This window comes from Zootoca vivipara, chromosome 1 (genome assembly GCF_965207765.1).
Source record: "Zootoca vivipara chromosome 1, rZooViv2.hap1.1, whole genome shotgun sequence".
NCBI lineage: Eukaryota > Metazoa > Chordata > Lepidosauria > Squamata > Lacertidae > Zootoca > Zootoca vivipara.
In genome coordinates this window covers 32,298,281-32,321,278 of record NC_142582.1, presented here as the reverse complement: position 1 = coordinate 32,321,278, position 22,998 = coordinate 32,298,281, and the positions used below count along the sequence as shown (strand labels likewise).

The following is a 22,998-nucleotide window of genomic DNA, read 5'->3' as shown; positions in this document are numbered from 1 at the left end:
GAGGAGAATGACTCACGTCGCTAGCATTGATACCACTCTCGATAGCAGTTAAATAAACTGGAGTGTCCATAACCACACCGTAGTTCTGTAAATTGTCTTTTCCTGCTTTTGTGTAGAGCAACTGTGAAACCAAGGCAAAAAGAAGGCATTAGAACAGAGAACAGCTACACCGGATTATTTAGCAACTCTAAACATACTGTGTAGCAATGGGATTCCTTCTTTGGTTTCTTCGAGGTCCCTTTGGCAGATATGGGGAATAAATCGCCTTAATATAGCAACATGCTACTAATCAGATGTGTGTCTTTTTAAATGTTAGTTAGTGCACTTAGCACTTTCAAGGAAGCTAACTACTGTTTTAAGTACAGTGGCGTGCTTTATTCTCTGGAAGGAAAGATGGCCGCTGCCATATTTTAATGTATTTATGCCTGCATTGTTGTTGGGAAATTCCAACAATTCCAAGGACTTGTCTTATACTGAGTCAGGACCATGTAGTTCATGGTCTAGGACTATGACTCTGATTGAAAAGAGCTCTCTGAGGCCTGAGGCAGACACCTTTCCTAATCCTGCTACCCAATATTCTTTAGCACCTCTATGAATGGGAAATGGTGCAAACCCCTAACTGATCAAATAAAGAAACCTTCTAGAGAGACATGGTTCCCAGTTCCAGCACCAGCACCACCATCCCTGTATTAGGCTAGATCCATTTGCTTACTTGACTCTGAAGATCATAAGACTTCTTAGCGTGCAGGATTTGAGGTGTGTCCCAGACATAGCATCCAATTCCCTTCAGCCATGTTAAGTCATCCTTGTACACAACCTGCATATGAAAGTAGTGGGGAAGAGGGGGGACAAATGCAATGAATGAATGAATGAATGAATACATTATACATTGTTTCAAACATCTCCAGCCCTACTAATATTTTGGTCCAGTGCAGAAAAGTGAGGAGTGGAAGTGATATAAGAGATTTACGTGTATTCTGGAGATGCCTGCATGGGTTCCAGATGACTACTACCATTCCCACTTTGAGAGTTCTCTTAGAATAACAGTTAGTATTTCTATAGAGTTCTTCAAGCATATTGAATACATTATCTAAGGCTGCTGTCCAAAACTGCCACTGCAGAGCAACCACTGCAGCTGCAACCAAGCCATTCACAGTGGTGGCAGAAGGTGGAGCAAGCAGATCAGGACTCATTCCTGTACAAGCTTCAGGCTGCCATAACAACTGGACCTGGAACATGCCTGATGTGAGAGCAATTCAGGATCCAGCAAATCCTGGGCCAGTTCAGCTCCTCTCTACCTTTGCAACTCTTCATCTCATGGCTGTGTGGCAGGTGAGTGGAAGTGGGGGGGGGCATGTGCTGGTGAAGAATCCAGCGCCACCACCCCTGGCCAAAGCCTGGACTACAGCCTAAATAACACAAATTTAGGAAGTATGATTGTTCCCCAGAACATAAAATCATAAGAAGAGCCTGATTGGATCGTATCAAGGTTGGCTATCCTATATCCCACCAGGTGTTTCTGTTGTTGAAGGGCATGGAGACAACAGCCCTTCTCCTGAGGTTTCCCTTCCTCCACTTAACAACTGGAATTTTAGTGCCACACCGCCTCTGTACATTGAGAGAGTATTTGGCCTTAATGCCTATTAGCACTTGGTAGACCTATCCTTCATCAAATCGTCCATTGGGCTGAGATAGGAGGAATGATTTGCTCAATGTGACTTTATGGGTCCAGCAAGATTTGGGTTGGATGCTTCTTCTTCAAGCACAACACTACCCCAATTTGTAAAGCAAAAGGGCAAGCTACTCACAACACCACCTTTTCCTGCTTCTCTATAGCAAATGAAATGGTTCTCAATTTGATCGGGGAAATACATACGTCACTTAGAATTTCCTGGGCTCTTTTAGCCATAATAACATCGTGCTCCTCAGGTGAACAGTTCCACTGATGGAGGTATGTTCGGTATTCAAGGTCGCTAAGGATGTACTGGCATTTCTTAGCCAGCACGTGGTTTATCATGTCGCTTGGGATATGAATGTGTGCCTTGGTGTCCTCATAATTCTTCCTGTAGGCCAGCTAGAAATCAGGAGATTAAGATGGAAAATGTAAGTTTGTTTTCCCCCCCACATTATTCAGACTCAAGGAAGAGCCCCACCCAACAACAACAACAACAACAACACTTACCGCACTCCTTATTTTTTGGAAAGCAAGAGAATGGACAACACTTGGGAAATCATTTATTTGTGTCCCAGCCAGATAATGACCCTTCTGCTTCTCATACACTTCTTTATATTTGAGCTGTGAAGTGCAAACATGGGATACATTAGATAAGATACATAGCAGCCGCACAAGCAAACAGTGGCAAAGTAGTTAACGAGGGGAAGAAGGGTCACACTTACCTCACTGTTAATGTAATCGGCATGTTTGGCACCAACAATAGGGATGTAGTCTGGAGGCAGAGTGTACCCAATGGCCTTGCTGGATTCCCATGAATCCTTGTACAGGTTCTAGATGGCAAAAGGTGCACATAGGATATAAATGAGCAGGATGTTTTCCAACAAATGTAATCATGAAGAGCAGAAACAAATCAACTAAACCACTATGCATTCTCTACAGCACAATCTAGGACTCTTTCCATTTTTCCATATCAACACTACATAAATACTTCCCTGATTTAATTTTCATTACCTTCACAGGGTTGTCAACTATATTGACTGGCAGCAGCCCTCAAGAGTCTTAAGGAGAAGTTCTTTCCAGCCATACCTGGAGCTCCCTGGAGCAGAACCAAGGATGTTCTGCACCATGTCCTACCGGTAGTGCTGTACAACTAAGATATGGCACCTTCCCAATGGGTGCTGCTAGTAGATGGGGACTTGCCTGAGCTAGGGACCTAAAGTTCCCTAACTGTAGCACCTATTTTCATACAATATCCTCATTGTGCTGTTTACCCAGAAGCCTGAAACATTATCATTAAAAGAAACACTTCCTAATTTTGTGAAAACGGTTGGCCAACTTTTGTACAGTAGGCTACATTCCAGTCGTGCAGAAGTCAGGGCTTTCTACACATGCACAAGCAAGAGGATTGTTGCAATTAAGCAATCAAGGAGAGGGTGGAGAAGGATCACAGGCCTGGAGGGGATCACACGTGGCCTGAGGTTCCCTACCCCTGTAGTAACACGATGGTACATTGAAATTTCAATGTACAGCAAGAAACTTACATCACTGTACAGTTTAGCCATATTTCTAGAATGACTGAGGGCTGGAGTGTCATCAGAACCAATGTAGTGACCTCTTTCAAGGTTAAAGGTTTCTTTGTATTTCAGCTAGAGAGAGAGAGAGAAATGAAATAGAGTGTTAACCCAGATGGTGTTTTATGCTATGTAACACTTAACAATTCATAAAAAACTTTCCCATCATTCCACGTGCTACCACACACACACACACCAGGATGACACATTCAGTGTGCTGTGCTTCTTAAGGGATAAATGTCTTAATCAGCTTCTCAATGCATGAGGTCAACATACTAAATGCTTCATGCTGGGGTGTTTTCTTTTCTTTTATCCTTCAAATTCACTAAGTTGTGAAGATCATTTTGAGCTCCTTTGGGGTGTCCTGTTGTTATTTAAGTACGCCTCGGTTTGAGTATTTTCAGTTTAAGTACTCCGCAGACCCGTCTGGAACGGATTAATCCACTTTCCACTACTTTCAATGGGAAAGTTCACTTCAGATTAAGTATGGACTTCCGGAACCAATTACACTCATACCTCGGGTTAAGTACGCTTCAGGTTAAGTACAGACTTCCGGAACCAATTGTGTTTGTAAACCGAGGTACCACTGTACTTCTGAATGATATACCGGTAGCAAATTCAATGTCATACCATCATTTTGACAGAATTATTCTATTTATTTATTCTGATACCTTTCTCCCAAGACATGAACCAAGATGGCTCATGTTAAAACAAATTATACAACACATCTTCTGTTTAAACCTTTCATTCTTCATGAATTGTGAGGCAACTCTTCCATACGCCATCTTAAGGGATACGCCACAAAAAAATATTTACACAAAAATATTGTCATTTCCTTTCACAGGACTACTTTGGCATGTGATTGTTTTTAAAATGTTGTAGTATGTTCCTGAACATTTGAGCTACACAAATACCTTCATAGTTCTAGCTGCAGTGATCAAGAGATATGGCACTTTTATAATATATGAAAGTATGTATTTATTCAGAAATTCTGATTTAAAGGATACTTACATCACTCTGATTGATTGTGTTTGCCTTTGCCAGAACAATAGCTGGAGGATCTTCCACAGGTGTGAAATTGGCAAAATTATCAAGAGCCTCTTTTGTGTAGAGTCTCTGCAGGCAGACATGATTAGATTATCATAAAGAACAGCAACAGGAAATGAATAGGATGCTGCCACAAATGCGTGAAAATTGCATCTTACCTTATCTATCAAGTTCTGAGCGTTCTTCACTTTCCGATGCTCCACTGAATCTAAGGGAATCCAGCCACAGCCGCGGATCCATTCCAGATCAGATTTATAAAGATTCTGTAAATATTAAAAGAGTTGAAGAAGATTATTCACACCTATGCAGACAAAAGGACAAGCTGAGCCTTGATTTTCCCCTCCCAGGCAATTGCTCTTGGGTATACCAATATCAAACTCTTAAATTGGTGCAATCTGACTGCATAAATCACTTACATCGCTTTGAAGGTCATATGCTTTCCTTGCCTGGATGCAGTCATTCTGATCAGGGTGGCAAGTCCATTCATGGAGGTAATGGCGATAGGGAATTTCACTGACAACATGCTGGCAGTCTCTGGCTGCAATGACAGACAGTATATCTGGAGGTATATGAATTTTGGATTTAGTTTTGTTATACGCCTGTTTATACAATCTGTCATTCTGGATCTTGCCAGCATGTTCAAACCACACCAGTTTTGGGTCCTCTCTCATATTATTCACACCGACGTAGTGACCTCTTTGGTGGACATAGTCTGCCTTGTATTTCAGCTGAAACGGGAAAACACAGGTTCTTTAAATATCCACACTGGATCTTTCCTAATCCTAAATCTCTGGGTTATCCTTACTGAGGTAAATGATTTCATAAAAGGATATCTGCTTTGTTTACTTGGTGGTCTTCCATCTCTGGGAATAGCATGCAAGAGTTTTCTTAAAAAGATGAACCACCGAAACGAAAGGTATGAAGGATGGGCTCTTTGATAGCGATGGAAATCTGTGTGATTTTAAAGCTAAAGGGCGTTTACCTCGCTTTGGACATCACTTGAATGCTTGGCATGTCGGATAGGCACACTGTCGTGAGGCAAAAGATAACCAGTAGCTTTCTCTCTTTCCCAATTCTCCTTGTACAAATGCTGTAAAATAGAGAATTAAAGGGTTAGCACCTCTCTGAAGCATAAGGACTGTCACTGCTTCCATCAAAACAAAACAAAACAAAACAAAAACAAAAACAAAACATGGAAAGTACATACATGATTAAGAATCCTGGCTGCTTCTTTAGCTGCATCTAACTGTGGTGTGTCTGTCAGCGTGTAATTTGACTTGATGTTATTCCACTCCTGGTGGTACTTAATCTGAAAAAGTAAAACATACATAATAAAAGTCTTTCAGATTTGCAAGTTATATATTACTAGTGTCATTCAGCCCGTTAAGTAAACGGGCGCTAGAACGTATGAGCGCAGAGAGGGAGGGAAGGCCGCAGCCCCGCCACTCCTCTCACGGGCCAGGGAGGGTTGTCAGGAGGAGGAGGCGGACCAAGATGGCGGTATTTGGGCTCCGGGGCCCAAATTATTATTATATATATATATATATATATTTATTTATTTATACCCGGCCCATCTGGCTGGGTTTCCCCGGCCACTCTGGGCGGCTTCCAACAAACACCAAAATACATTAAAATATCACAGATTAAAAAACTTCCCTAAACAGGGCTGCCTTTAGGTGTTCTCTAAATGTCAGGTAGTTGTTCATCTCCTTGACCTCCGATGGGAGGGCGTTCCACAGGGCGGGCGCCACTACCGAGTTATATATGTATAACTAGACTCACACAATAAAACTCGGTAAATTTTTCAGGCCCCAGTTTCCACAGATATATGGTTTCGTTTTTGTGGATGAAGAAAATCTGTCAGGCGTGTGTACATTGAACTGAATTAAAATAAGAGGCAATACTTACATCACTTAGTATTTCCCCGCCTTGTTTGGCTGTGATATAATCGACCCTGTCAGCCACTGGCGTAAATGGTTGTTTGTCAACTTTTGTGCGATACAGCCTCTGTGCAGAAATAAAAGAAAAGCAATGAGGCCATACAACTGATCGCACCAGAAACAAGTGAAAAGAGAGAGAGTTGAGGGGAAAATATTCAAGGGCAGGGAATGTCTCCTTGTTAATGCTTGCCTTGCTTTCTGTCCTCTCCAGACCACACTCAGTAACAGAACCACCACTGCTGAGTTAGGATCTCTCATATGATAATGAGGCACTAACTTTCCAAAAAGGTTTTTTCTCCCCAAGTATAATACACCCAGACCTTAATATCAAGGCTAGATATTGCCTATACAAGCCCAACGTGATGGGTGAATGAGCCAAAACAAAAGTGGGGAAACTCAACTTCCTGTCCCCCCCCCCAAACAAAATTACTTTTGGAACCACAAGATAACAACTATTTGGGTGGGGAGGGAGGGGAAGATAATCCTGCCTCAGGAAATAGCTACATGAAAGATAAGGTATAGTAACAAACAAGAAATGTTAGTGGCAGGATTAGTTTTAATAAACACCACTCTTTCCCAAATATGGGGATACGAGGTGGGGACATTAATGCCAGAAAGTGGAGCCTCCTTGTTGAAGAAATTATCATGGTTCTAGACTGCAATCCTAGGTACATTTACCTGAGAGTAAGTTTTATTGATCTCAGTGGGAATTATTTCGGAATATACACATATAAGATTGTGCAAATAAAAGGTATTTTGTATACTTGACAATATTTTGACAGGAATTTGCTTTGACTTGCTTTCTATTTGGCTAGATGCCATGCTTTGTTATACTGACGTGCATTTTGCTATTTTGTGCTAGTTGCGTTGCTTTCTGCTTTGCTTTTAGCCACTTTGGGCTTCCTTTGGGAACAAAAAATATATAAACATAAATGAAATGCAAACAAAAGAAGGCCAATTTAAGAAGGTGGTGGACTCTCCTTCCTTGGAAGTTTTTAAGCAGAGGCTGGATGGCCATCTGTCATGGATGCTCTAGCTGAGATTCCTCCATTGCAGGGGGTTGGACTAGATGACCCTTGAGTCCATTCCAACTCTAGGATTCTATGAAAATCTCTGCGAATGATACTTTTAACTAGTTGTTTTTACCTCACTTAAAATGTCCTGAGCGTGTTTGACATGATTGACAGAGACAGAGTCATTTGGCATCCAGCCAATTCCACGCAGCCATTCCAAGTCGGATTTATAAACAGCCTGCAGAGTCAGGGGGAAACAAGAACAGTTATTTGCAACACTTTCCCCCCCTGCATGGAGTGTTTCATACCAAACTTGATTGCTTTTAACTGAAAGGGAAAAGAGGGCTTGTTTTCCAATGGCCTATAAAAAGAATAACAGAAAACCGAAAGGAGGAACTATTCAGGCGCAGAATATACCAGGAACAAATATTACACTCCTCACTTTGATTATGCTGTGCTGCAAGATGGCGATATATCCTGTGTTTGCTCAACTTACTCAAATCAGGTAATACATGAGACCTCAAATCTATACATAATGGAAAGCAATTAACTTTGTATGCATGTGCAGAATAGAGGCCTCAATGTCCTTCTGTGTGCTTTCTTAAAGAGGTCTGATGATTGTCCAAACAACTCTGAATTTATATTTTTAAAAATTCACATGTAGTATGGCTCTTACCTGTTCACACAAGTATTTTAAATATTTATTATTTTTTATGAAAAGGTATGTAATAATAGTGGAGACAAAGTATCAAACAATTATCATTGTAGAGGCAAATGCCATGAGAGACGAAAGAGAGCGATAGACAAGAAGCTACAGTATCATGAAAGAGGAATTTCAACAACCACCAAATCACTCACATCGCTCTGTAATTCATATGCTTTCCTGGCTTGGATGACATCGTTCTGGTCAGGCAGACACGTCCATTCATGCAGGTAGTGGCGGTAATCAATGTCACTAACAAGCTTCTGACAGTTCTTGGCCAGCAAGACGGACAGCATGTCAACAGGGCTGTGGATCTTCGTTTTCAATTTATTATATACTTTCTTGTACTCGCGGTCACTCTGCATTTTAGATACGTGCATCGCCAATACCATCTTGGGATCGTCGTTAACGTCTCGGCATCCCACATGGTGTCCAAGTTGCTTACGGTAGCCTTCTTTGTATTTGTACTAATGGGATTTGAAAAAAATACATATACAATTAGAATCTTCATCTTAGTTATCTCAGAATGTAGAAAGATTGATAAGATTGGCAAGTTTCCTAAGATGCTAAACAAAGGCTGCATTCATGCTCACATTTACTTGCAATCTAACTATTGAGCAAATCACATATATTTGAATTTTGTGCATCACCTATCCTTTTTTTGACCAACAGCAAAGCTTAATATTTCATCAGGATAGTTGACAATTTATTTGGAGCGCATGCACAGCCTTCACCAACCGGTCGCCCTGGACAACAACTTCTATCAGTCATGCTGGATGAGGCTGAAGGATGTTTTAGTCCAAAACATCTGGAGGGCACTATGTTAGTGAAATCTGGCCCATAATGTCCTTGAATCTTGCCTTGAAAAGAGAACTTTAATATATTTTCTCTTTCCTGCATTTTAATTCCATTAGATACAAAAGTCTAGAGACAATGGATTACCAAACACTATCAAATTCTATTTGCATACTTACATCACTGGCAATTTCTCTTGAGGCTTTGGCTGTTTTGATTGGGACTGCATCTGCTCTCAGGTCAATATATTTCTTCATGTCATCCCATGATTCCCTATAAAGTTTCTACAATAAAAACCAACAACATTATATTGTCATTATCCTCTTTTAGCACTTACATATTTATGAAAGCTCATTGTCAATCAGCTTTTACTTTTTCCTAATCACTCCTGTTTTTGCAGGTAAGAGTTACAGATTATCTCCATATAAAACTATGTAAGGAAAAGTATTTAAACTGCATGTAAGTAATTATGGATAACAAGTGCTAACAACAGTTTTCTGACATCTCAACAAGCACAATAGATTGCCAGTATGCAGCTATGCAGGTGCAATAACCCACATAGAATTTACATAGGTGCTTGCTGCATAATAAACTTGTAAGATCCAAAGCCCCCTTCATCTGAGTAACTGAAGAAGATTGTAGAGTTGTATCATAAGTAGCGATTTACTTACATGGCTCACATTGATAGCATTAGCCCTGGACAGCACGATTTCTGGTGTGTCTGGCATCACATGGATCATAACTTTATCTTTATCCCAAGCTTCTCTGTATTTTGCCTGGGGGGGGAAATCGAAATTATTTTGTAATTCCTTCTGCACCAGTGCTCATATTCCTACATAATCTCCCTTTAACTTTAGGAACATGAATAACTTTTCTATTAATACAAATAAATGCTTCATGTTACAAACGGATAGGTAGGTTTGTAGCATACTTAAAATAATGCCACATTACTCAAAGGAGTTACATACGAGACTCAGTTGCTCAGCGTTGGTTTTGGCAAGGACAATTTCAGGAGTGTCAACGATGTTGGTAAATTTCAAACGATCCCGAGGAGTGCGATAAACGTTGTCACTCAGAATGTCCTGGGCAAATTTCACCCTTTTCACTATTGGAGACTCATGTGGGATCCATCCAACCCCCCGGAGCCATTCCAGATCTGATTTATACACAGCCTACGAGAGAAAATTTTAGAGAGGGAGAGCAAGATATTTCAGTTCAATTCAAAAGAAATACTCCATGTGGTAAATAGAATGAATGGAACTTCAGAAGGTCAGGACAAACTGTCTCAATTACTTCATCAGGATCAAAGCAATACTATCTCTTTGGCCTAGGCCAAAATGTTTCTCTGACCTCTAGCTGTATTTCACACCAGCATTTATAGCTTTGATCTGCACAATGCGGGCTGGGGAGTTGTGAACCAAAACATCTGGAGTGTACCAAGCTTATGTAGGCTGGACTAGATGGAGTGGGCAGAAAGCTCATCAAATCCATGCATATGATGACAGCACTCTAATCAGTTATGGATTCATTAGCTATTTTAGTATGCCGAGTCTATCACATCACTCTTGTCTGCATGATGTGTTGGACATTCTGAACAAACAACACTTCAGTTCTTCCTCCCAAGGTAAAGGTAAAGGGACCCCTGACCATTAGGTCCAGTCGTGACCGACTCTGGGGTTGCGGCACTCATCTCACGTTATTGTCCAGGGGAGCCAGCGTACAGCTTCCAGGTCCTGTGGCCAGCATGACAAAGCTGCTTCTGGTGAACCAGAGCAGCACACGGAAGCACTATTTACCTTCCCACTGTAGCGGTACCTATTTATCTACTTGCACTTCAATGTGCTTTCGAACTGCTAGGTTGGCAGGAGCTGGGACCAAGCAACAGGAGCTCATGCCGTCGCAGGGATTCGAACCGCCGACCTTCTGATCGGCAAGCCCTAGGCTCTGTGGTTTAACCCACAGCACCACCCGCGTCCCATCCTCCCAAGGTACTCATGATGAAATCAAGTGAAGATTAAATTACGTGAAAATGTGACAAGGCCAGTTTTCATTAACATAACGAAATAAAAATTAAGGAAATCTTCCACCACTATCTATCACAATGTCTCTTTTGCCTTCTGTCCCAGCAGTAATGTGTGTTTGTTTGGCTTCGCAAAGGACAGATATACTTACATCGCTCTGTAGTTCGTAGGCCTTCCTTGCCTGGATCACATCATTCTGGTCTGGCAGACAAGTCCACTGGTGCAGATGTTGACGATAGTCCACCTCACTTACTAAAGACTGGCATTGCTTGGCCGCTTGGACAGACAGCATGTCCACCGGTATAGTAATATTGGCTTTGGATTTGTTGTAAGCTTGCTTGTACAACCGGTCATTCTGCATCTTCAATACTTTGGCAGCAAATGAAAGTTTAGGATCCTCCTTCACTGAAGGGCATCCAATGTAGTGGCCTTTCTGTTTCTCATGAGCTTCTTTGTACTTGTACTGAGCAGGAAAGAGAATTGGAAGTTAAAGTTATTTGAACAATTTCCAGGAGAAAAGTTAGAAGTTCTTGATACTTCAATTTTAAGGGATTTAGCTATGGAATAATAAGAAGGTAAATAAAAACATAGTAAGGCTCCCTAATTCTGTCTTTATAAAATATTTATCTGGATTTGTTACTAGGGATGAGAGGGAAATGTGGTTCATTTTGCATTTAAAGTCACACTTCCATAATACACACTTTATGAATATACCGGTGGTATACAGAAGTGTATATTAGGAAAAAGTCACACAAAAATGCTAATGAATTTTTATTAGAACTAAAAAAAAACCATAAAAAACCAAAAACAAGTCAGTGTGGAAATGTGGAAAATTGACATTTGGCCACCCCTAATTGTATACATCCTGAGCCTAAGTAAAAAGATCTATTTTTTTTCAAATAACTGAATAATATATATGTGGTTGCAAATTCTACAAAGTCACAATGTCTTTTGAAAGGCACAGACCACTTTGTGTAATAGTGAGAAGCTACTGATGAAATTTGGTTATCCAGATGAATAGTTCAGAAATGGCAATCATATACATTTTTACTTGGAATTAAGCCCAATTGGGTCTGGCAGAATTTACCTGAGTAAAAATGCATAGAATGGTGTGCGCAGGGTGCTAAACTAGATTTGGAAACTATGCAAGATTATTTTATTATTATTATTTATTGAATTTATATACCACCCTATACCTGGAGGTCTCTGACATTCCACAACTTAAGAGAAAACTTTAAAATGATTGTAAAGAAAGGGAAAAGGGGGAAAAAGAAACACTTGGGTGTTTTTAACAACAGGAAGCAACAGATTTAATTATTGCAAAGTCTTTACAGTGTCAAATATCTCCAAATTTATCACAGTTATCTCTTTAGCATTTAAAATAATGGACTATATTAAACTTTCTGATTGTTTGAAAGAAGACACTTTCATGAATTGTAAAAGAATGACGTCATGGACATGCAGTATAGGAACTTGTATATGGCTGGATAAATACGGTTTTGAGGCTGAATTATCAATTGATCATATACTTTGACATGCACACTCATCATATGAAAAGATATAGCCACTTGAGAAGTAAATGTTAAATAAAAGAGATTGTACCTCACTAGCAATTTCTCTGGAGGCTTTAGCATGCTTGACTGAAATAGCATCACCTCTTATGTCGTACCCTTTTGCTTTGGCCTCGTCCCAGGCTCCAGTGTAATGTTTCTGCAATCAGAATAAAATGCACAGTTTTCAATGTAATCATAAAATACATGATGAAAACCAACTATAGACATTCCTCAGTCAACACTGCGATCCCATGCAAGTTTACTTAGAAGTAAATCCAACTCTGCTCAATGGGCCTTACTCCGAAGGAAATATGGAATGCATAGGACTGCAGCCAAAGGAGTAAAAACGTGAATGCTGTGTAATATGACATATACAAACACTGCATGAATATAGCTTATACAAATATATATGTTTGCATGCATGCATGCATGCATACGTCTTATATAACCGAAGTTAACAATTTATTTGGGGCCTAGATAAGAAACAGAATGATTGTGCGGAAGTACAATTTAGTAATAATAGAACTTGATAGGGAGAAGATATTAAAAAGAGACTGACATTATCCAAATCACAAAATCATCAAAGCGTATAACAATGAAACACACTGACGGCATTGGGATTTGGAACCAGTCAGTCTCTTTTTGATATCTTCTGTCCATGGAGCTCAGTTAATTCTCTTTATTACGTCTGAATAAAAACCCACAAGTAAGAGCCAAATGCCTTCTTGTTTTTAAGAACAGTTAATGATGGGAAGTTGCATTTGACACAGTTGAATAGGCACAGATGCATCACTACACATATTCCACTCATGGGTATATAGTTAGTTAATTCTCTTACATTGCTGATATTCAGAGCATTAATCTTGGACTGCAACATCCCAGGGGTGTCTGAAGGAAGATGGAACTGAGTCTTCTCTTTATCCCAGGCTTCACGATACAGATTCTAAGAAGGAAACGAAGGCTTAAATGATTGCATTGCATTACAAAAAATCTCTTATTTTTCAAAGGCATGTTAACTCACCCATTCCCAATACCAATTTGTCATCATAATGAATACAGTAACTGGGCAATTCCCAAGCTTACCTCACTGACTTGTTGGGCATTGATCTTAGCCAGGATAACAGGCGGTGGGTCAGCAATACTTGTAAATTTCAGTGCATCTGGACGTTGCTTATACAATCTGTCATTCAGGATATCTTGAGCGTTCTTCACTTTGAGCACTTCCACAGAGCCCTCTGGCATCCAGCCAATACCACGCAGCCATTCCAGGTCTTGTTTGTAGACGTTCTGCAAGGGAAACAATTAGGCTATTAACAATATGGCTGAAAATGTTTCCTCCAATTTATTAAGTAGGCTGTTGTTCCCTCTCTGGCTCTACTCATAATAATACAGAACTGCTCAGCTTCCATGGCTGGCCAATCACAAGAACAGAAGCAAAGTGCATGCCATACCACTAATAAACAGGCCTCTTTTTATCATCTTTCAAGCTGTATATTGCAGAACAACAATGCTACTGGCCATGAGTAATCCAGATTCTAGTAAATAACTCCAGCGCAGGCAATCCAGTCAAGGAAAAATAGGCTGTTTAATATGCAGCTTAAATGAATTCTTTTCACACCTAAACTTCTCAGGAATAGAAAGAAAAGACCAACTGAAATGGACACATCTAGAAGCGTCTGGTTCTGTGCAGCTGCCACAATTTCGGGTTTTGGTGTTTAACGCCTTACTTCTTCAGATCAGGGCAGAGTCAATTAGCTTTGTATGCATGGATACATGTATTGAATTGAGGTCTCAATGTCCCCTTGTGTTCTTTCTTAAAGCAGCCTGATGATTGTCCAAACAATACTATATATATATATATATATATATATATATATATATATATATATATATCACATCTACTATGGCTCTTAATATGTGTCACGTGTTCACAGAAGTAAAACATTTATTACTTTTTATTACAGCAATAATCCACCAAATGTCATGAGAGGCAAAATACAGTGATAGACAAGAAGCCGTCATAAAAGAGATATTGCAACAATAACAAAATCACTCACATCGCTCTGTAATTCATACGCTTTCCTGGCTTGGATGACATCATTCTGGTCAGGCAGGCAGGTCCATTCATGCAGGTAGTGGCGGTAATCAATGTCACTAACAAGCTTCTGACAGTTCTTGGCCAGCAAGACGGACAGCATGTCAACAGGGCTGTGGATCTTTGTTTTCAATTTATTATATACTTTCTTGTACTCGCGGTCACTCTGCATTTTAGCTACGTGCATTGCCAATACCATCTTGGGATCGTCGTTAATGTCTCGGCATCCTACATGGTGTCCAAGTTGCTTACGGTAGCCTTCTTTGTATTTGTACTAATGGGATTTGGAAAAAAATACATATACAATTAGAATCTTCACCATAGGTATCTCAGACTCAGAGCTTTTTTTCAGCTGCAACTCAGTTATGGCACTTCTCAGGTGGGTGCCATTGTAATGGTAATGTAAATATTCAGCACATGCATAGATTTTTGAATTTTACACATCCTTCATCTGACCTTTTTTTGACCAACAAGATGAAAGCTTTGGTCCCGAGAGATTAAAATTCTACTTCCGAAACCTTCATCAGGATACTTGACATTTTACTTGGAGCATATTTAAAGCAAACAGCAACCTTCGCCAACCTGGCGCCCTTCACATGTTTTGGACAACTACTTCCATCAGTCATGCTGGATAAGGCTGGTGGATGTTTTAGTCCAAAACATCTGGAGGGCATTATGTTAGTGAAATCTGGCCCATAATGTCCTTGTATCTTGCCTTGAAAAGAGAACTTTAATATATTTTCTGTTTCCTGCATTTTAATTCCATTAGATACAAAAGTCTAGAGACAATGGATTACCAAACACTATCAAATTTTATTTGCATACTTACATCACTGGCAATTTCTCTTGAGGCTCTGGCTGTTTTGATTGGGACTGCATCTGCTCTCAGGTCAATATATTTCTTCATGTCATCCCATGATTCCCTATAAAGTTTCTACAATAAAAAACCAACAACATTATATTGTCATTATCCTCTTTCATCATTTAAATATTTATGAAAGCTCACTGTCAAACTGTTTGTAAGTAATCATGGATAACAAGTGCTAACACATCTGTTTTGTGCAATCTCCAAAAGCACAATAGATTGCCAGTTTGCATACAAACAGCTAAATAAATGCAGGTGCAATAACCCACATAGAATTTACATGGGTGCTTGCTGCATAATGAACTTGTAACATCCAAATCCCCCTTTATCTGAGTAACTGAAGAAGATTGTAGAGTTGTATCATAATAAGAAGGGTAACGATTTACTTACATGGCTCACATTGATAGCATTAGCTCTGGACAGCATGATTTCTGGTGTGTCTGGCATCACATGGATTGTAGTTTTATCTTTATCCCAAGCTTCTCTGTATTTAGCCTACAAAAATACAGAATTATCTGTCAATTCCTTCGGTAGAATACTTAAAATAATGTCACGTTGCTGAAAGGAGTTACATACAAGGCTCAGTTGCTCAGCGTTGGTTTTGGCAAGGACAATTTCAGGAGTGTCAACGATGTGGGTAAATTTCAAACGATCCCGAGGAGTGCGATAAATGTTGTCACTCAGAATTTCCTGGGCAAATTTCACCTTCTTCACTTCTGGAGATTCATTTGGGATCCATCCAATCCCCCGGAGCCATTCCAGGTCTGATTTATACACAGCCTGTGAGAGAAAATGTCAGAAAGGAAGAGCAAAATATTTCAATTCAAAAGAAATACTTCATGTGGTAAATAGAATGAATGGAACTTCAGAAAGTCAGGACAAACTTGTCTCAATTACTTCAACAGGATCTAAGCAATACTATCTCTCTGGACTGGGCCAAAATGTTTCTCTGACCTCCAGTTGTATTTCACACCAGCATTTACAGCTTCGATCAGCACTATGCTGGCTGGAGAGTTGTGCACCAAAGCATCTGGAGAGTTCCAGACTTGTGTAGATTGGACTAGATAGAGTGGGTAGAAAGATAATCAAATCCATACATATGATGACAGCACTCCAATCAGTTATGGATTCATTACCTATTTTTAGATATGCCTGGACTATCATGTCACTCTTGTCTGCATGATGTGTTGGTCATTCTGAGCTAACAACATTTCAGCTCTTCCTCCCAAGGTACTCATGATGAAATCAAGTGAAAATTAAATTACCTGAAAATGTTTTCATTAATAAAGCAACTAAAGATGTTATCAGGGGAACAAAGTAAAAATTAAGAAAAGGAAATCTTCCACCACTATCTACCATGATGTCTCTTTTGCCGTCTGTCCCTGCAATGTTGTGTTGTTTGTTTGGCTTTGCAAAGGACAGATATACTTACATCACTCTGTAGTTCATAGGCCTTCCTTGCCTGGATCACATCATTCTGGTCAGGCAGACAAGACCACTGGTGCAGATGTTGACGATAGTCCACCTCACTCACTAAAGACTGGCATTGCTTGGCCGCTTGGACAGACAGCATGTCCACCGGTATAGTAATATTGGCTTTGGATTTGTTGTAAGCTTGCTTGTACAACCGGTCATTCTGCATCTTCAATACTTTGGCAGCAAATGAAAGTTTAGGATCCTCCTTCACTGAAGGGCATCCAATGTAGTGGCCTTTCTGTTTCTCATGAGCTTCTTTGTACTTGTACTGAGCAGGAAAGTGAATTGGAAGTTAAAGTTATTTGAACAATTTCCAGGAGAAAAGTTAGAAGTTCTTGATACTTCAATTTTAAGGGATTTAGCTATGGAATAATAAGAAGGTAAATAAAAACATAGTAAGGCTCCCTAATTCTGTCTTTATAAAATATTTATCTGGATTTGTTACTAGGGATGAGAGGGAAATGTGGTTCATTTTGCATTTAAAGTCACAATTCCATAATTCACACTTTATGAATATACCGGTAGTATACAGAAGTGTATATTAGGAAAAAAGCACACAAAAATGCTAATGAATTTTTATTAGAACTAAAAAAAAAACAAGCCAATGTGGAAATGTGGGAAATTGACATTTGGCCACCCCTAATTGTATACATCCTGAGCCTAAGTAAAAAGATCTAATTTTTTTCCAAATAACTGAATAATATATATGTGGTTGCAAATTCTACAAAGTCACAATGTCTTTTGAAAGGCACAGACCACTTTGTGTAATAGTAAGAAGCTACTGATGAAATTTGGTTATCCAGATAAATAGTTCAGAATTTGCAATCATATACATTTTTACTTGGAATTAAGCCCAATTGGGTCTGGCAGAATTTACCTGAGTAAAAATGCACAGGATGGTGTGCTCAGGGTGCTAAACTAGTTTTGGAAACTATGCAAGATTATTTTATTATTATTATTTATTGAATTTATATACCACCCTATACCTGGAGGTCTCTGACATTCCACAACTTAAGAGAAAACTTTAAAGTGATTGTAAAGAAAGGGAAAAGGGGAAAAAAGAAACACTTGGGTGTTTTTAACAACAGGAAGCAACAGATTTAATTATTGCAAAGTCTTTACAGTACCAAATATCTCCAAATTTATCACAGTTAGCTCTTTGGCATTTAAAATAATGGACTATATTAAACTTTCTGATTGTTTGAAAGAAGACACTTTCATAAATTGTAAAAGAATGACGTCATGGACATGCAGTATAGGAACTTGTATATGGCTGGATAAATACGGTTTTGAGGCTGAATTATCAATTGATCATATACTTTGACATGCACACTCATCATATGAAAAGATATAGCCACTTGAGAAGTAAATGTTAAATAAAAGAGATTGTACCTCACTAGCAATTTCTCTGGAGGCTTTAGCATGCTTGACTGAAATAGCATCACCTCTTATGTCGTACCCTTTTGCTTTGGCCTCGTCCCAGGCTCCAGTGTAATGTTTCTGCAATCAGAATAAAATGCACAGTTTTCAATGTAATCATAAAATACATGATGAAAACCAACTACTGTATAGACATTCCTCAGTCAACACTGCGATCCCATGCAAGTTTACTTAGAAGTAAATCTAAATCCAACTCTGCTCAATAGGCCAAAACATCTGGAGGGCTGCAGTTTGGGGATGCCTGATATAATGTATCACACTCACATAAATGTTCAAAAATGTATGTTTTTATACTGATCCTAAAAATAAAGAGTTAAAACTGAGGAATGAAGGGATGAAATAAAATATAAAATTAAACCCTCTTAGTTACTGCTATCTAACTTCATACTAAGAAATATTGCAATGTTTTTCTAATGTTCAGTATTATGGGAAAGATCAAACATCATTCCAGTAGATGTGACGAAACTTTGCCCCACCCCACCCAATCTGCTCCAGAAAACCCCCTAGCTTGATATAAGCTATCAACAATATCATATTTTTCACTTTAAAGACTTTCCTGCTTCCCACCTTCCATTTGTTTGCTCAAGTCTAGGGAATCATGAATTCAGTGGAAGGGCATTACTCATAGCTAATCAGAATTGGTTGCTACATAGAGAACTGAATGGGCATTTCATATATTCATCCTTTGGTATTCTCAATTCCAATCATAAAACAATTTTAATTGAAAGGAAATTCTCAGCCAAACTCCTTATTTAAAGGTCATAATTTTTTTTACAGATGTATTCACATTTAATTCTTTAAGTTCTTACTTTGCTGACGTTCAGAGCATTCATTTTGGACAGAACCATCTCAGGAGTATCAGCTGGAAGAGTGAACTGTGTCTTTTCTTTATCCCAGACTTCATGATATAATGCCTAGAGAGGGGGGAAATACAGTACTTTTTTCTGCTATAATATACAAAGTACATACTGAGATTATACATACAAAACCCTCCATACAAGCTACTCGTGTAAGCGGCCTAGTTGTGTGTGCAGCATCGCATATGGCTTTTTTATTGGGGATTTATTAAAGAACAGTGGCTACTCCATTGTTAGAAAAATTGCAAAGTTTGGCATTTCTAATCACAGAAGCAATCTTTTGTGAGACCTGCCCCTGCATCAAATGTTCCTCGACAATCAGATAAACATACAGAAATATGTTCCAAATGCAGAGTTGCATCCAATAGTATCTTTGCAGTTGTAGGAGGTACTTTTGTTTGATAAAGATGGGGCACACAATTTTCATATAACCCCACGTACCTACTGCTCCTAAGGGTTGGGAGACCTTCTGGCATGGAATGATTTGATAGGTAAGGGAGTGTGGCAAACTGAGGTGGTATCACGTTATACAAATGGTATTACCTTTCACTACTAGAAAGCTGCCACTGGATACAACCTATACTTTTTGCATTGCATTTATTTGAATAAGTAAAGGTGTTTACTATGATAGCAGTCAGAATGGGAAGATTTTCAAGTATTAACTCAGTTTAAAGGCTATCTAGCAAAGTCTATCATGAAACAAACTGCAATCTCTACATCCCAATTGCCCCAATGGAAAGCCCTCTTTGACTTCAGAGGGGTCTAAATGTGATCTTAAATGAGAACATAGAGAGCCTCAAGTGATTGTTTAAAATCGAAGCTGCATGGGTTTTGAGCTAACTATTTTCATATATCTCACTTGATTCCAGCATGCTGGAGTGAGCATCTAGAAGTACATTCTCCTCACATCCAAAACGCAGATACCCATGGAACAAAGGGCAAATGAAAAAGTTTCTCACTTTGCTCTGAAGCAGAGCATTGGCCTTTGCCAAGACAATTTCTGGAGAATCAACAATAGCGGTGAATTTCACAGTGTCTGGTCGTTGACGGTACAGTCTGTCATTCAGGACCTCCTGGGCCTTCTTCACTTTTAAGACTTCCAAAGAACCTTCTGGAATCCAACCAATTCCACGCAGCCATTCCAAGTCTGACTTGTACACATTCTGTGAGAAAGAAGAAGGGGAAATGTGTTTCTCCAATGTAGTGTCTGGTACAGTGGCAGGTAGGAAGACAACTAATTGCCCTGATCTTAGTAGCCCCTTGTGCAAATAAGGGTTCTGATCTACCTGTCAAGCCCCTTTGCCTATATGGATTTGCCTACATGGAGTTTTTGACTATGGTTGGAGTCCTTTCAAGTGAAGTAGCTCAGCAACTGATGTTCGTAGCTGCTCCATGTGTACATTAGAGTGGCTGGGCGGAGATGGGCGGGGTATAATTAAATTATTATTATTTATTTATTTATTATTATTATTATTATTAATGAGGCAGTGGATCAGGGCAGTCAACTCTATTCCTAAACTCCTTTCAGAGTCTTTCATGGGTACTTGGCAAAAGCCTTGCTAGTTCTTATCAAGGTCTGCCTGTTCGCAGTATCATGTATCTGATCCATTCCATGCTAAATCTTGGAGACTATGGGTGATATGAATGGACTTAATCGTGGTTATTAATTTCAGTGGGTCTACTTTGAGTAAAACTGAGGTGAATACTACCCCTGCTCTAAACACAACCCTAGTACCAGGCCCAATAACTCCTACAGTGCAATTCTTAGCATGGTTACATAAAAGTCCCTACTGAGCACAGCTCCCTAATTATTGTACTTAGGAGTGCCAATCCAAATTATTTGTAGCAGCACCGGTGCAAATACATGTAGGCATTTTTACTTACCATATACCATATATTAGTTTACATTAGTTTTGGTGTTGTTTTTTTAAGTGTTTTAAATGCGTCATAGCTCTGTGACACCAGATGGCGCTGTAGAGTTTGGCCTTTCTGCAACCTGATTTCCCATTATGAGGTTTACAACGCGTTTTCCTGAAATGCTTTTATGATGTCTCTAGATCCAGCCCAGGTACATTGAAATTTGATCTTTATTGATGCTAACTTTTTACAGCCTACCATACTTGTTTCTGTGCAGCCCTGCAGTTTTGTATAAGAAAGCTCAGCTGGAGCTTCTGGACTGAAATGCATCAGACTTTTATTTCTTTATGAACAGTCTAAGCATATTTCATCCCATTCAGAAATTTACGAAGCTATGGAAACATAGGAAGCTGCCTTTATATTGGCTCAGACTATTGGTCCATCTAGCCTAGTCCTGCCTACTCTGATTGGAAGCTACTCTCTAGGGTCTCAGGAAGCGAGAGAGACACCTGACCTTTTAAACTTGCTACCTGATGTTTTAACTCTTTTCAACTCAATGTGCCATAGACTGAACCTAAGAGAGCTTCTGCTTGCAAAGTAGGCATTTTGCCACTGAGCTGTGATCCCCCCCCATGAACCCAGGTGCTTTATGTTTGCTTTTACGTACATCACTCTGTATGTCATACACTTTCTTAGCCTGAATGACGTCATTCTGGTCAGGCATATTAAAAATTCACATGTACTATGGCTCTTAATATGTGTCACGTGTTCACAGAAGTAAAACATTTATTACTTTTTATTACAATAATAATCCACTAAATGTCATGAGAGGCAAAATACAGTGATAGACAAGAAGCCGTCATAAAAGACATATTGCAACAATAACAAAATCACTCACATCGCTCTGTAATTCATACGCTTTCCTGGCTTGGATGACATCATTCTGGTCAGGCAGGCAGGTCCATTCATGCAGGTAGTGGCGGTAATCAATGTCACTAACAAGCTTCTGACAATTCTTAGCCAACAAAACTGATAACATGTCAACCGGACTATGGATCTTCGTCTTCAGTTGATTAAATACTTTCTTGTACTCCCGATCGCTTTGCATTTTAGCTACATGCATAGCCAGCACCATCTTGGGATCATCTTGAACATTTCGGAACCCGATACAGTGCCCTCTCTGCTTCTCATAAGCTTCTTTATATTTAAACTGCAAAAGAGAAAGAAAACACGTTTTAGAGCTATTATTACTATTATTACTTAATAATTTTCTATACCATTGAGCATGCTTGCTGAGACTAATAAGAGTGGCAATCATTTTAGATTCTGTGTTACTATATGTTTACATTTTGTACGCCCTGCCTTTAGTTGGCTATATTAATGAATTTTTGTCTTTGTTTGCTTGTCTCTGTGGTTCCATAACAATATGAAAACTAATAAAAGTAAGTTTGAAAAAAGAGTGGCAATCCAAAACTTTTGTAGGACATCAGGCTGGGGGATATTGCTCATGTGTATTACAAACGTTGAAGATATCAATATAGGGTCAGTCGAAAGTACCTGCATCACCACCCTAGAAGACCGAACACCTTTTCTTTGAATTTATTATTTCTGTAAAAGTCATTTTGAAAACCACAGGGTTGTTACTTGCATTTCTTTGCAGAAGTATGTACAGTGGTGCCTCGCTAGACGATTTTAATTCGTTCCATGGGTCTTTTCTTATAACAAAAAATTCGTCTAGCGAATCCCATAGGAACACATTAATTTAATTTCAATGCATTCCTATGGGAAACCGTGATTCGCTAGACGAATTTTTCGTAAAACGAATTCGTCTAGCGAGGCAACGTCCACTAGAAAAAACCTTTTGTTAAGCGGAATTTTTGTTAAGCAGGGCATTCGTTAAGCGAGGATACCGGTAATCAACACATCCACTTACATCACTAGCTATGTCCCTTGACGCCTTTGCAGATCTGATTGGAATTGCGTCAGCTCTCAAATCATATCCTTTCGCCTTAGCCTCTTCCCATCCCTCGATATAAAGTCTCTATAGAAGGAGTCATAAAAACAAGAACCATGAATGAAAACTCACTCAC

General features: G+C 39.3%; 1 protein-coding gene across 50 annotated transcripts in view; it reads right to left on the bottom strand.

The window, feature by feature from the left end:
* Window positions 1–22,998, bottom strand: part of NEB (nebulin) — a 165,676-nt gene that overhangs the window by 66,426 nt on the left and 76,252 nt on the right. For all 50 annotated transcript variants that reach the window (XM_088661312.1, XM_060279713.2, XM_060279733.2 and 47 more), the window contains 31 exons: window positions 22,842–22,949; window positions 21,807–22,118; window positions 20,011–20,214; window positions 19,004–19,108; window positions 18,147–18,254; window positions 16,711–17,022; window positions 15,855–16,058; window positions 15,669–15,773; window positions 15,243–15,347; window positions 14,376–14,687; window positions 13,402–13,605; window positions 13,157–13,261; window positions 12,368–12,475; window positions 10,917–11,228; window positions 9,713–9,916; window positions 9,416–9,520; window positions 8,924–9,028; window positions 8,105–8,416; window positions 7,380–7,484; window positions 6,202–6,300; window positions 5,501–5,602; window positions 5,276–5,383; window positions 4,710–5,021; window positions 4,452–4,556; window positions 4,258–4,362; window positions 3,217–3,321; window positions 2,398–2,505; window positions 2,183–2,296; window positions 1,877–2,074; window positions 713–817; window positions 17–121 (listed from right to left, as the gene is read on the bottom strand). In XM_088661312.1, the coding sequence (XP_088517438.1) occupies window positions 17–121; window positions 713–817; window positions 1,877–2,074; window positions 2,183–2,296; window positions 2,398–2,505; window positions 3,217–3,321; window positions 4,258–4,362; window positions 4,452–4,556; window positions 4,710–5,021; window positions 5,276–5,383; window positions 5,501–5,602; window positions 6,202–6,300; window positions 7,380–7,484; window positions 8,105–8,416; window positions 8,924–9,028; window positions 9,416–9,520; window positions 9,713–9,916; window positions 10,917–11,228; window positions 12,368–12,475; window positions 13,157–13,261; window positions 13,402–13,605; window positions 14,376–14,687; window positions 15,243–15,347; window positions 15,669–15,773; window positions 15,855–16,058; window positions 16,711–17,022; window positions 18,147–18,254; window positions 19,004–19,108; window positions 20,011–20,214; window positions 21,807–22,118; window positions 22,842–22,949 (5,001 nt within the window). The remainder of the gene's footprint in view (window positions 1–16; window positions 122–712; window positions 818–1,876; window positions 2,075–2,182; window positions 2,297–2,397; window positions 2,506–3,216; window positions 3,322–4,257; window positions 4,363–4,451; window positions 4,557–4,709; window positions 5,022–5,275; window positions 5,384–5,500; window positions 5,603–6,201; window positions 6,301–7,379; window positions 7,485–8,104; window positions 8,417–8,923; window positions 9,029–9,415; window positions 9,521–9,712; window positions 9,917–10,916; window positions 11,229–12,367; window positions 12,476–13,156; window positions 13,262–13,401; window positions 13,606–14,375; window positions 14,688–15,242; window positions 15,348–15,668; window positions 15,774–15,854; window positions 16,059–16,710; window positions 17,023–18,146; window positions 18,255–19,003; window positions 19,109–20,010; window positions 20,215–21,806; window positions 22,119–22,841; window positions 22,950–22,998) is intronic.